Source organism: Ochotona princeps, chromosome X (assembly GCF_030435755.1).
Source record: "Ochotona princeps isolate mOchPri1 chromosome X, mOchPri1.hap1, whole genome shotgun sequence".
Lineage (NCBI taxonomy): Eukaryota > Metazoa > Chordata > Mammalia > Lagomorpha > Ochotonidae > Ochotona > Ochotona princeps.
The window spans coordinates 107,135,186-107,149,229 of record NC_080865.1 but is presented as its reverse complement, the minus strand read 5'-3'; the positions used below and the strand labels follow the sequence as shown (position 1 = coordinate 107,149,229).

Here is a 14,044-nt window from a genome sequence, read left to right as displayed (position 1 = left end):
TCTGCTCTGGAGAAATCCTTAAAGCAATAAAACTGTTGCTGTGTTAAAATACTAATCGCCTGTAATTCTCTCGAGTTTCTACCTGTAGTGGAAAGCCCCGAGAAGGAAACATTGCCCCTCCTGCATCCCACCGGGACTGAAGAGCAACTGTGGCTTTGCCAAAGCCGCACTGTGTGACCGAGAACCGTTGACACTTTCTGCCACAGCTCAACATTTCCAGGAGGAACACGAGCTGGGATGTCAGGATCAGGGCGCACCAGGTAGCTGGGTCAGCCCATGGTGAAAGTTCAGATATAGAATTGGGGTCCTAAACTAAGCAAGAAGGAAAAGACTGACTGTGCGCTCATAAAACTTACCAGATTTTTAACCAAAATATATTAGCAGAGTAAAAAAAGAAATATTTTGGTTAAAAAAATCTGGTAAGTTTTTTTACTCTGCTAACTTCAGATCAATAATTAGAAAACCCAACAAAAATACTTAAAAACTTAATAAGTCAACTTTAATAAGTACAAATTACAACACTCTGCTTCCAGCAATGAGCTATTGCATTATTTAAAAGACAATGAGGGTTAAAACAAGAGGGTACAGGGACAGTTCAGCTTGAGCCAGAGCCCCAAGCACCAGACGGCTTTAGGTGAACACTGCTGTACACTCAAGCCTTAGAAAAGCCTCAGCCCGCCACCAGACCAGAACGCTGTCCTCCCAGGCTCCTTCAGTGTGGAGGAGAGGAGCGAGAAACTGCCAAGCGCCGTGCGTACCTAGCTACTGGGCAGTAGTGGCTCTTAAGGGGAGTAAGGCCTCCCATGCACAACAGCCAGTGGCATCATCTGCCTCCTTCATCACCCACATCCTTAAAACAGGACAAGCAGGCTGCCATCGGCCAGGTCGCAGGTCACAGCTGCAGTGTGCCTCTCTCTGCGGCTCAGTGCTCAGCCTTTGCCCAGCTAACACGGTGATGCGCACAGCCTTCGCTAGTCAGACAGCACCTCCACAGCTTTAGCCTTCTTCTTCTTCTTCTTCTTCTTGCTGCTGTCACTGTCCTACAGGGAAAGACACAGTAAGTCGGGAAGTGCAGTCAGCAGCAGTTCCCAGCGCAGCCAGCCAGCCCGGAGCCTAAGCACACACCCCTTCGGCAGGCTCTCCTCCACTCTCTGCAACAACTTTGGCCTTCTTCTTTTTCTTCTTCTCTTTCTTGACCAACTGAGGAGCTGCTGGAGGGCTCGCATCACTTTCACTGTCACTCTCACGTTTCCGCTGAAATAAAAACAATCAGTCAACAGTTAGATCTCGGGGAATGGTGGAAAGCAGACAGCACACTGGGCTCCCACGAGCTGTTTTGACTTCTAGATGGCATGATCACTCCTGCAGTCCGGAAAGCCCATAGGATGAAATGGCAATGCTACATTAGCAGCATGAGGCTCCCACAAGCTGTCTCGTAGAGGGCGGTCCCCAGTTCTCCAGGAGGGCTCCCAACATCCTCAAAGACAGCACGCAAAGCACATCTGACAAGGGTTACCCACTACCACACGCTGGGAGAAGCCCTGCTGCACGGAACTGGGAAGGTGTGCCGTCAGCAGCACCATTTCTTACACCGTGTCTGCAAGGATACGCCACTCACCTTGGGGGCTTGCACTGCTTCAACCACATGTGGGCCCTTCACTTCGTCAGCAACCACCTCTTTCCCACTGCAAAATGAGAGGGAGGCACTAAGTCACATGGGTTCCTCACAGTGGTCCTCAAGCCTGGTAAACAAACTGCAGCGTTGGTTTCCTAATCCAACTCCTGCCCTGTGCTCCGCGCCGTGTCCTCCGTGGCCACGGTCATGGCAGCACATCCCCTCTGCCTTCATCTGTCCTCACCTGTACTCCACGTAGTCCTGCTTCCAGGCGGGAGGGGTGCTGTCCGTGGGTTTGCCGTGCTTGTCCAGAAGGCCCTGCTTAATCATCAGCCTCTTCTGACTTGCCTGGTGGATGGCAGGGTGTCCGCATTGGAATACCCATGACTACACAAGTGAAGCCTCAGGGCCCCGGGCTCCTCCTTCCCCTCCTGGTGTCATCAACACGTAACACACCCTGCACACTAGCTCGTGACAAGACTCCTTGCCCAGATCTCCAGGTCAACTCAACCTCCTGCTTGTCGCCTTTCCAGATACTAGTACTCACTAGAGGTTAGTGTCCCCACAACTCCGCATTCCCTAAGGTCAGAGATGAGGCCCGTTTCCGTTGTCAAGAATCCAGAACCCAAGGACAAGCAATGTGACAGGGCACACTGCGCAGTCCTACTGACCTTTGGGCCCAAACCCCACTTGCGAGGGTAGGTGTCTCTCTCCATGATCACTCTCTTGATCTTTGCTACTATGCCATGGTCACACGTTGAGATCACTGCTGTGGTCATTAGTGCAATTGCTGCAGGAATTAGAAACAGAAAGGAATGATTAGAAGGATTCTAGGACTTTGAATGGAGTTTCCCTTTAACCAGGATGAGCATACAGGGAAAACCATCCATTCCGGGAAAGAAGCCTTTGACATTGCACTAAGCTTAACAAGAAACAATCAAAGAATGTCAAGACACACGGGCAGGTTTGTGGCTCTACATACGTGCAGGGCTGTTTCTGCTGCAGATCACAGCTGCTCAGATTTACTAAGCAGTCAGGGCTGATGGGCTACTGGATGTTAACTAAGCTTGTACAAGGTAAACATTACTACAAAGAACAAGTGAACAATGACTAAAGGCTCTTACCCTAAACAATTCTCACTCAAGGTAAGTACCAAGCTAACCAGCCCTTCATTCGGAGCACTCCCTCAACTTTGAGGGACCAGGAAGTGGGGACCTACTCTCAGTGAACCTGCAGGCAATGTCATCAGAACTGATGAAGGTAGCATCCCTGCGTACCCATGCAGATGGCTTCCCCTTTGGTGGTGATGACAACGATCTCCTGATTGACTTCAATGCCATCTTCATAGCGAAGAACACCTGGAAGCATTATCTTGGCCCCATAGCAGATGGCATTCACCTGCAAAGCAATGGTGCCCATGTAACGGTCTCCATCACAGCCTTTGTAGAACCACCACCTACTATACCCAGCACCTCACATGCATGAGTCAAAAATCTGAAAGATCAATTTAGCAGCTACTTTTCCCATTTCTCTGATCCTTCAGCTATAAGATTGACTTTTTCCTGATCTTCAATTATGTAACTGGGACCTATAAGTATCTTTATTATAAAATTAATTTTATATGTATACACACACACACAATCAACCTTCACTTTCCCTAACTGCTCTTCCTTATCACACACAAGTTTTGACATACAGAATTTACAGACCGTATAGAGCAATGGGTCCAATCTGCTCTGCCCCTCCATCTTCACTCACTAGCAGAGTATTTTACTCTCTCCTTGGAGAACAGGCTTTTTACAACTGCCTAGCACTAACAAAAAAATTTCATTATCTACATTCTCTGATGATAATCTAATTGGAAATAAAAAGGTACTAACACATGCAGCACTGCTTGGAAAATAAGAAATTCACTCGTAAAACCACCACCACAAAAGAAACCCTAACTGGGGAAAAAAAATGCACCATGACTTGTGTTGTTAGCAGGACTACTTACAAGATAAGGCGAGTTAGTAGATGTATGAACAAAGGACTTGATAAGCTCAGTGGACTTCACACACTTACTTACACACATTTTTTTTCAAACCTCTACAGAGTAAATAAGTTTGTTAAGGCTCTGAACCTCTCGAAACTCATCTTTTCCCCCACTAAACCAACTTCTAACAAAAATCTAAATAAGTGAAGGTTTCTTAGGCACATAGAAGCTAACATCATGTTGAAAGCAACTTTTGCGCACCACTAACAGCTTTTGCTGAACAAAAAATTTTAGTCATAGATGCTTCCATTATGAAAGAAGAAAGAACCTAACATCCAACTTACGAAACCAGAAAAGAAACAGTAAGTTCACAAGGTCAGTGCTGCACTTCATTTGACTTTGCAAAACAGAGGCCGAGAATCAAGACAGCAGAACAGGGTAAGGACACATTTAAATGGAGAATCATTGAGCAGAGGGCACATTCCAGGAAACAGGAGAGGACAGAACAACAGCAGAGGGGTACCTGGAGACTGACAGAGCAGGAAAGCAATGGACACTACAGTGTGGTGTTACAGTGACTGCTATCCCAGCAGCATTCAGTGGCGATCTGAACGGCACCTGCAGCCAGAACTCCACCAGCAACCAGGTGGGAAGGGACTTTCACCACGGGAGCTCAGGAGGTGAACCCAGACAAAGAACTGCCCGACCTGTTGGTCTGCTTGATTTGACCAGAAGCAGAGACAGAGCAGCAGGTCCCAGACAGGCAGCGCAGGAACAGGGTGGATTTCACAGCCCAGTCCGCCTCCTAGAGCTGAATTGGGCACCATTTCGTGTAGGGAGACAAAGACTATGGACAGTACTGTGCATGCACCAAGCTGGGAGTGAACTCACTTCTGGCTCAGTGAAGTGCAACAGCATGGCATCGTACAGGTGCCACCCAAGACCGGTCCGGGTAGCCCTCAGACCTGACGACAGCAGATCAAGAACTCCAGTAGTAGCACAACACGTGCCATTTTGTTTTTAAACTTTTTTTTTTAAAGATTTATTTATTTTTATTGGAAAGGCAGATATACAGAGAGGAGGAGAGACAGAGGGTAAGATCTTCCATCCGATGATTCACTCCCCAAGTGAGCCACAACGGCTGGAACTGAGCCAATCCGAAGCCAGGAGCTTCTTCCGGGTCTCCCATGCGGGTGCAGGGTCCCAAAGCATTGGCCATCCTCAACTGCTTTCCCAGGCCACAAGCAGGGAGCTGGATGGGAAGTGGAGCTGCCGGATTAGAACCGGCGTCCATGTGGGATCCCGGGGCGTGCAAGGCAAGGACTTCAGCCACTACACTATTGCGCCGGGCCCAACAGGCGCCATTTTGTGCACTGTGGCAAAAGCAATAAGACTGCAGGGACAACAGTGAGCATGTGCTGAGTTGGGAGCAAACTCACTTCCAGTTCACTGCAGTGCACTAGTCCCACAGGGAAAATAATAGTGACTCCGGCATCGCTATGGGTCAAAATAGGTCCATGTGGCACCCAGACATAACGCCCAACAGGTTCTGGCAAGATCAGCACCAACAACAACCTACCTACTCAGGACACCTGGTGTCTCCCTAATCCTGGGACCTGCTCCAACCGGAAGTGGGAGAAAGGTTGCAGAGACCACAGTGCAGCCTCAGCACGGTATCACAGGAGGTGGAGAGTGGTGAGCCAGGAGCTGGGGCTGTGGATACCATGGTAGAAATCTAACATAAGAACCCAGACCTGGAAGAATACAGTGGAGCAAATTAAAAATACAGTGGAAAGTTTCCAAAATAGAATGAAGGAAGCAGAAGAAAGAATCTCAGAATTGGAAAATGTTTCCTGTCACCAGGGGGAAACAAACAAAAATCTGGAAGCAGAGCTGGGTCAAGCTAAAAAAAAAAAATATTCAAGAACTGAAAGACACTATTAAGAGGCCAAATATAAGAGTTATGGAAGCCACAAAAGGTGAAGAAAGAGAAGCTAGGTTTAAAAATGTATTTAATAAAATAATAAGGGAAAATTTCCCTAATCTAGAAAAAGAATTGGGAAACATCCAGCAGGGGCACAGAACTCCCAACAGGCTTGACCAAAGGCAATCTTCACAACCACACATGATCATCAAGCTCTCTTCAGTTGAACATAAGGAAAAGATCCTTAAAAGTGCACGTGAAAAAAAAAAAAAATCAACTGACATAGAAAGGAATGCCAATTAAATTCACAGGAGATCTCTCACAGGAAACTCTACAGGCAAGGAGAGAATGGAGTGACATATTCCAGATTCTAAAAGAAAAAAAATTGTCGGCCCAGGATAACATATCTAGCAAGGCTTTCCTTAGTCTTTGAAAATGAAATAAAATTCTTCCACAGTGAAGAGAAGTCAAAAGAAAATGCCTCTTCCAAACCTGCCCTACAAAGGATACTTCAAGAAGTTCTCTTGACAGAGAAGAGGAATAGCACCTACCAAAACCAAAGGCAAATGTGAAGAACATCCCAGTAAAATGACAACAGAAGACTAAACCAATGAGCAACCCATTCCTAAAGACAGGACCAAAGTACCACCCATAGATATTAAACTCTGAATGGAAATGGCTTAAAACATCAATCAAATGTCATAGATAAGTAGACTGGATTAAAAAATAAAACTCATCTATTTGTTACATACAGGAGACATATCTCACCAACAAAGATCAGCAGAAACTACATCTCATGGATTTTGATTTTTTTTTTTTAGTTTTATCTCTTCAAAACATTTTCTCATTAAATTCTTCACTGACCCTTACAGCAGCATCATTTTCTTCAAGAAGATTCTTTTTTTCATTTCTTCAATGACACACTAGTCATTCAGTTGCATGTTATTTAATTTCATGGTGTTGTTAATTTCTTTTTTTCTTCCTGTTGTTCATTTTGTTGTGTGGCTTTTCACTTACGGGGATGTATAGTAACTGTGTAATGGAGACTATCGCATCCAGATGTGAGGATACAATGCAGTATGCACCTCTGCTTCCAGACAAAGACGGACTCCCAATGAAACCGTTTACTATGTCTTGCCACTAGGATGCTGGACTCTGTGCCATTGTCCATGCCCGCAATGATGGACATGTGACTGTTTATGTAGAACTGTATGTTAGTAATGATATAGGGGAACTCGGGAATGGGGTGGGGGAGGGGACTTGGGAGACGGGTAAGGGAAACCCTAGGGCCTATGGAACTGTATCATAAAGTGGTAATAGTAATTTTGAAAAGGAACAACAAAAACAGACACACCCCATGGTATCTTTGGTGGATTCTCAGCCTGGGGCTTACCGCACTATCTTTCATAACAAGCCGTTTGTGAGATGTCAACAGCTTTTCCAAAGGGTACACGACTCGTCGCAGGTAGCTCTCATCCTTATGGTTGTCGTACAACCACTGAGCATCAAGTACGTCATGCATTGTCACCATGTGGTCCTGAAATCAAGCACACAAGAAAATAGCTCAGTACCTTTGGACCTGACAGTTTCAGCACCACAAACTGCATCTTCTCCGGTAGCCCACGCTCATAAAGAACCCAGAGCCCATTTACAGATGAGTTCTATGAAGGCAGTGTTGTAGGCTGGGGAGACAAATGAATAGAATGATATTCTCTGTCCACTTGTGTCTCCTAGCCCCTTTCAATGTTCCAAAGTTTAATTAACAGAACAGGGAAGCTGCCCTGAACTGAACTCAACACTTTGGAAATTGCCTGAGACGTAAAGCAGGACGAGCTGCAGCAAGGGCTGGGATACAGAGCGGCAGCTCCAAAGCCTCGGGCCACGCCGCGGACATACCTTCTCACTCATGACTCCAGAACGAACTCTTCGAAGTTCTTGCATCTGACCACCAACTCCCAATAACAAACCAAGGTGCACACACAGTGTCCGAATGTAGGTGCCAGCCTCACAGCTCACCCAAAAGATGCCTAAGATACAAATACAACACAGGGTACACACATCGCTGGTTGAGAAAGCTGGAGTTAGTGTCCTTCTGAGTCGTCAAGACCACAGATGACAGACACAGGTCATGACCACGCCATACAGTAGTTTCAAAGGAAACATAAAGTGGATCCTGTAGAATGAGGCCAGTGATAATCCAGTTCCTCAGAGACTTAGCTACCCACCTAATCTCCTCTCGGGGTCATATTCGATCATTCTGCTCTCGTAGATGGTCCGCACTCGGAGCTGCCTCTTCACTGCAGCGATGAGTGGGGGTCGCTGGAAGAGGGCGCCTGTCAGAGTCTCCAGGGCCTAAGGACAGGAAGCAAAGCAAGCATCCAGCTGACATGGCCTCTTGAATACGAAGGGCATAAACAAAAGGCTCCTTCCAAATGAACAACTGAAATGCCATTTCCTTCCATTTCTGTCATCAAACTACTCTGGGATGGCTCAGGGCGGACATGAGGCTGGCCAAGATAGGTGACCAACCTGTATCCAAAGTGACAGACTTACCCTAGAGAGCTGGGTCCCCCCTTCAATGGCACTGTGCAGCCGAACAATTCCCACATACTCTTTGCCTGAAAAATGACAAAAGAGTAGTCAGGCATGGCCACTGAGTTTTCTGTATTTTCTATATGCCATATTAAGCAGCAGGAAAAGCAAGCATTTTGAAAAGAATGGAATGAGGGCATGGGGGGTCAACAGTCAACTTCTTGATGCAGATGTTACACAAGCACAAGGTCCAAAGCACAGGGTGAGAGCTGGACTCCAGACAGAACCTGCCTCAGGAGCAGGAGTGCATCTTTAACCTCAGCTCCACGTCAGCCCCACCAGGATGTGGCAGAGGACACACGGTATGTGGAAGCAAAAAGAATACCCTTGTTTCAGCAGCTCCCTCCCCCACCCGCACAACGAAGTTTCCAAGAGGCAAAACACAGAGGGAAGGAAGCCTTCACTCCACCTCGCACACACCTGCACTCTGCTGTGACTTCACCAAACGAGTGGCTCGTTCTATGCACACGATTAAACAGCCAGTCACTTTGGGGTCCAGGGTACCGCTGTGTCCCGTCTTCTCCACCCGAAGTATTCGTCGGATCCAGGCTACCACCTCATGGGAAGACGGGTTAGAGGGCTTGTCAAGATTAATGAAGCCTGTCCTAGAATGGAAAGAAAAGCAGTGTACCATTTGCTACTGTGCTCTGAAACAAACCCGAAGAGTTAATTCACTGTGGGTACAGCTTACACCGTCAGGATAAAGCCACTGTAGGGCTGTACCTCCTTGACTAACTGATGCGAAGGTTTGAAGTGCCTGCCCCAGTACACTTACCTGATATAGTCCCCAATTTCCCTCTTCAGAGGGTTGGAGCCACTAGGAAGAGGTGTATAATGTGTCGTCCTGACATTAAGCTTATCAAAATTCTAGAAGACAACAACAGAAAACAAAATAAAGTTACTCATAAAGGTTTTACACAGGTGAGACCCAGAGCCAGCACCACCTTTTACAGTTGTGATTTTGCAATTTTACTCCTATCATTTCTGGTATCTGCCCTAACAGACTGTTTGGCTCCATACACACCACCAAAACTATCCATATTATAAAGACCAAGCGAATCCAGGCATGTTAAACTCACTGCTCTCCACAGACTGGGATTCACCGAGGAGCGCTACACGTAAGACACACTGCAGGGACAAAAGACAGCCAGCAACATCTGTCAACATGGCCAGATTGCTCCTGCTGCAAACGCCTCTCAGAGGCTTAACTGCCACACTGCAGGCCCTCGACTGCAGGCTAGCTTGCCTCATGAGTGCAGGTGCATCAAGGTACTCAAGAGAAAAAAATCTGCCTCACCTGTCTTCCACATCCCTAGATTTGAAGTTTTGTGACAAAAAGGCCCTTGGCTACCCTGCTTAGTAGCAGATCTCTAGGGTCTGCAATGGAAAAGCAAATGCTATGTAAAGGACAGAAGCACCTGCTGAGCAGAAACCCAAGTGTGTTAAAAGACACAGCCAAGCTCTTTCTTTAGCACCCCCTTACAATGCTTTACGAGAACACACTGATCAAGGAAAAGCTTTCACGCTGGCAGCCATTTCATCATTCAAGCAAATGATGAGACCACCGCACTTCAATACATCACTCAGCTACCCTATTCAAAGCCTCAGCAATAGCCAAAACCGTCTATTAAAACACTAATTTACTGATTTCAAAGACACACAGAGAGAAAAACAGAAATCTCTTTTCTTCTGGTTTACTGCCCAGATTTGCACAATGCTGCAGGCGGGGCCAGAGCGAAGCCAGGAGCTCCATGAGAGCTGAGCGGGAGTCTACCGTCTGAGCCACTACCTGCTGCTTCCAACGGGCATCGACAGTGGAGGCTGACATGGACTCCAAGCACTTGGACACAGGATTTGGGAGAAGCAAGCAGCATCTTCACCAGGACACCAAATGCCCACTAAAAGACATGCTATACCACCAACTCCACTGAAACAGACTTCACGGATTGCCTCTAGGAAAAGTACATTTTCCCAAGATCAGAAAACAGTCCAAAAATAACTGGCGGTGGGCATTTGGCAAAGTAGTTGAGATGCCATTCGGCACACTCGCATATCATTGTTGCAATGCTTGGTTTGCATCTGAGCTAGTCTCTTCGGGAACCTGGAGTGGAAGGCAAAGATGATGGCCTAGGCACCCAGGTCCCTGCCACAGTTGGAAGACCCAGACTGTGGTCCTGGCTCCTAGCTCTGGCCTGCTCCAGCCCCAGCTGCTGTGGAGGGTTGATTCATTCTGTCTCTCTTAAAAATAAATAGATACAAACGCAAAAGGGAGAAGGTAATGAGTGGTCCAAAGTGATACACACACACACACTTACACTGACTTGCATGCTGTGGCTTCAAAATGTAGCCACAAACAGGCAGGCTTGTCCTTGATCGAGTGCAGCACCTGCTCACGAACTGCACATAACATAATTCTAAGTCATATTGCAATACAAAAAGTCAACAGCCTTGTCCTGCGGCCGAGGTGTTTTAAGGAACACTGTTTTACACTTTAGCATTTCCTAATATCAAGGATGGTAGCAGGAAACATTTCTTCGAGATCTTGTAAAAGCCAGGCATTCACCTGACACACATACCTTTAGCAATAGAGGCCACTGAGATGTATCTAACTGTGCCACTTTCGATTCGGGTTTGATAAGAAATTCTTCAGCATGTTGTATTTCCTGCAGTAATCCAGAAATGCAACCTATTAGATTCTCCAGCTCCTTTTTTGAGAAATCTATTACTAGCACACGAACAGCAAATGAGGCATTCTACGTCTGTTCCAATGGAAACATGGAGAAGAAATACACGGGGCAGCTTAGATAAGCCAGCAAAATGCTACACAATGACTACCCAGCAACAGTCCACTGCCCGGAAATCTCGGAAAACTGTCTTTATTATTTAAGTAAGCTTTCTTTTCGGTCAAAGCAAAGGAAAACGCCTCTACAAAACGCTACTCACAGCTATATCATCTTCTGGTAATGATTTCCGGTCTTTTTTCTTCTTATGCTTCTTTGGAAGAACAACTACTGAAGAAACCGGGACGTGTTTTTATTAGACAATCAAAAGTATGTGAAGCACAGTTGAAACCAAAGACTCAAAGGCGGCCGGGCAGGCAATGAACTTTACGTCTACAGTGATAGGAGGGAAAAGCGCAGACACTAGCCGCAACGGAGCGCCAGCAGCCGCACGTGTTCCCGTCCCTAAGCCTTCGGGCTCACCACGTGGCTGTGGCGCCGTTTAAGCACTCCGCAGAAACCTTCACTTGTGGGTCGCAAAGTTGTACGGCGGCTACAGCACTGCCCATGCGGCCTTGGGGCCCTGCTGTGGGGTCCCCTTGGCCCCCCTTGGCCCCCCTCGGCCCCAGGAACTGCCGGCAGCTGTTTCTGGGCTGATGGTGGCACAAGCACTGCCAAGTCGGCCTGCCAGTTCTGCCAACACCCTTTCTGACAGCGACCCGGGCCTCCAGGAGATTTACGACCCTTGGCCGGAGGCCGAGGCCCCGAAAAGCCAAGGAAGCACGGGGGCCTCTCGTTCTCGCTGACGGGACCAGACCGAGCGCAACCATCCGCTCGAGTCCCGGCTGCCGAGCCACCGGCGGGAACAGGCAGTGAACACGGGCCCCGATGTCACAGCCACACCACGACTCTGCACACATCTGGGGGCCAGCCCTGCCCGCCTCGCACAGTCCGCTCGCGCACAGCCCTTACCTTCCGCGTCCGCCATGTTCCCGTACACCGCGTGCGTGCTGCTCCGGCCGCCGCCAAAGAGCCACCGCAGACTCCCACCGCCCAGGTCCCGTCAGGCCGTGCCGCTAGGACCCGCCCACCGGCGCACCGCCCCGTGCGCACGCGCCGCGCCGCCGGCCGAGAAAAAGCGGGGGCGCTCCGAGAGGGCGGGGCTCGAGGCGCGCGCGGGCCGTCGCTACAATCTCATTGGTTAACTTGGCATGGCGCTGGCTCGGCCGCGCATGCGCCTTGGGCCTGCCGTACCTCGGCTTCCGGAGTTGGAGGCGCCGCGCAGTCCACCCCGGCGCTGTGGAGCTGTGGGCCCGGCTGGGCCGTGGCTCCCTTCCTCCTGCTTCGGCTCGCGCGTCTGCCTCCCTCCGTTTCGCGGAACGGTCTATAATTGGTAGGTCATGGCTTTCGCACGGCTACGCCTTCAAGTTGGTGCGAACCAGTCCCAATTCCAAGCTTAAGGCACCAACAGGTTGAAGGTCTTTGGTGTTCCTAATTCACAGTGGCACGCAATACGAGCCACATGTAGACATTGGAAGAAAGATAAGACGACAGTCAAATTGATTTTTACCGAATTTTATTTAATCCACTGATTCGACACCACTTTAGTGCGGAAGCACTCACATTTGTTGCCATTTTATCAGTTGATTGTATTTTGTCAGTTGGTGGTAGACTTAACAAAAACATAACTACCAGTTTTGTCCCTCGACAATAGAAATATCGAACATTTTCGGGTTTGTTTTATTATGGTTCAGAAAACATTTTTTTCTCAACTTACTTCAATGAAAGTAACAAGATTATTCATTGTAATCATATTTAGATCGACCAACGAATCTATTTTGCTCTGTTTAGATGGTCTAAACAGACTCCCCACTACCAACCAATCCATGAGCACCTAACTACCACCCCATTATTTTACAAAGCTACATTGGTGCGCATTTCACGAATGAAATTGATGAATTCATTGATAGTTCTCCTACAAGCATTCTCGTGGCTGAATTACTCACCTTGGTTTTTTAAAGGAACAGAAGCTGCTGGGTTTTTCCCAACCTTCACTGCTGTCAGGCCAGTGATGGCTTTCCAAGATTTCTCTAGTGGCCTCCTACAAACACACCTTTTCGTACTTGCATTTACAGTCTCTTCCCAACGTAGCAGCTCAAAGGAGCTATCATTCTATTAGTATCTCCCTACCCAAAATTCTTCAGGCTTTCCATCCACAGTGAGAAAAAGCTCTTTGCAAACATGATGAAGCTAAGGATCTTCGCATGAGCTCATTATACCTTATTTGAGTGCACCATACATCCATGTGTCCGGGTACCCTTATAAAAGAAAAAGGAGACTGCTACTTTAAGTCTCCAGAACTGGGAACAAATCTCTGTAGTTTTAAGCTACCTAGTGTGGGACTCATTTCTTAAACTAACCTTAAGAAACCAATATACTCTCATTAAGAGCAAGGCCAGCATTATCATGGTACCTGCAAAAAGTTCCTCCAGTTCCCTTTCTGAATCCATCTGCTTCCTCTCCCTCACCCTCTGCTACCATACAACTTCCCTGAACAGTGCTTTGCCCTCTGGTGGTGGTTAATTGATCATGGTGTCTTATGATGGGCCACCTAGGTCTGTCTGAACATATCCTGCCTTTAATTACCACAAGCTAAAATCATGGCTCCTAACCTCATTCCAAGACTCCTGGAGTATTGTGTAGCTCAAAACCTTTCAATGAAGGTGAGGCCAGGTACCTGCTACAGTATAGATGTGTAATTTTAAAACCTTCCTCCTGCTTTCTCCTGGTAACCTGGCTGTTTACCAAGTGCCTGCTGCACTGTGTACTAATCTCTGGGGACTTGGACTGCTTCTCTAGCCGACTGTCAACAGGGAGGTCTTGGGGCCTTCATGGTTGTGTGGCAAGTTATGCAACTCCTGTGCAGTTGGCATCCATGTAGGTGCTGGTTGGCTCCCGGCAGCTCCACTTCCCACCCAGCTCCCTGCTTGTGGCCTGGGAAAGCAGTGGAGGATGGCCCAAAGCCTTGGGACCGGCACCCATGTGGGAGACCTGGAAGAGGCTCCTGGCTCCTGGCCTCAGATGGACCCAGCTCTGGCCTTTAAAGCAATTTGGAGAGTGAACCAGCAGACGAAATATATGTCTATCCGTTTCTCCCTGTAATACTATCTTTTCAATAAAAATAAATGAATCTTAAAAATATTTATTTAAAGATTTTT

At 47.7% G+C, this 14,044-nt stretch overlaps 1 protein-coding gene and 1 non-coding gene across 4 annotated transcripts in view; both read right to left on the bottom strand.

Moving 5' to 3' along the window:
• The window catches only part of DKC1 (dyskerin pseudouridine synthase 1), a 129,190-nt gene extending 117,272 nt beyond the window's left edge, over positions 1-11,918 (bottom strand). The window contains exons 1-15 of one of the 3 annotated variants that reach the window (XR_009244516.1): positions 11,799-11,918; positions 11,050-11,117; positions 10,683-10,769; positions 8,882-8,973; positions 8,527-8,711; positions 8,068-8,132; positions 7,740-7,866; positions 7,411-7,541; positions 6,908-7,051; positions 2,893-3,013; positions 2,287-2,405; positions 1,860-1,963; positions 1,619-1,685; positions 1,126-1,254; positions 914-1,040 (exon numbers count right to left, since the gene is read on the bottom strand). Coding sequence is in view for 2 of the 3 variants with exons in the window: in XM_058658505.1 (XP_058514488.1) it covers positions 972-1,040; positions 1,126-1,254; positions 1,619-1,685; positions 1,860-1,963; positions 2,287-2,405; positions 2,893-3,013; positions 6,908-7,051; positions 7,411-7,541; positions 7,740-7,866; positions 8,068-8,132; positions 8,527-8,711; positions 8,882-8,973; positions 10,683-10,769; positions 11,050-11,117; positions 11,799-11,814 (1,524 nt within the window). In the remaining variant the exon portion in view is untranslated. Of the gene's footprint in view, positions 1-477; positions 1,041-1,125; positions 1,255-1,618; positions 1,686-1,859; positions 1,964-2,286; positions 2,406-2,892; positions 3,014-6,907; positions 7,052-7,410; positions 7,542-7,739; positions 7,867-8,067; positions 8,133-8,526; positions 8,712-8,881; positions 8,974-10,682; positions 10,770-11,049; positions 11,118-11,798 lie in introns of those variants that run through there. The other 2 variants (XM_058658505.1, XM_012930851.3) reach the window with 2 other exon arrangements.
• On the bottom strand, positions 7,188-7,320 carry LOC118760823 (small nucleolar RNA SNORA36 family). The gene has a single exon (XR_004997002.1). It is a non-coding gene; the product is annotated as a small nucleolar RNA SNORA36 family (small nucleolar RNA).
• Positions 11,919-14,044: the final 2,126 nt, after the last annotated feature.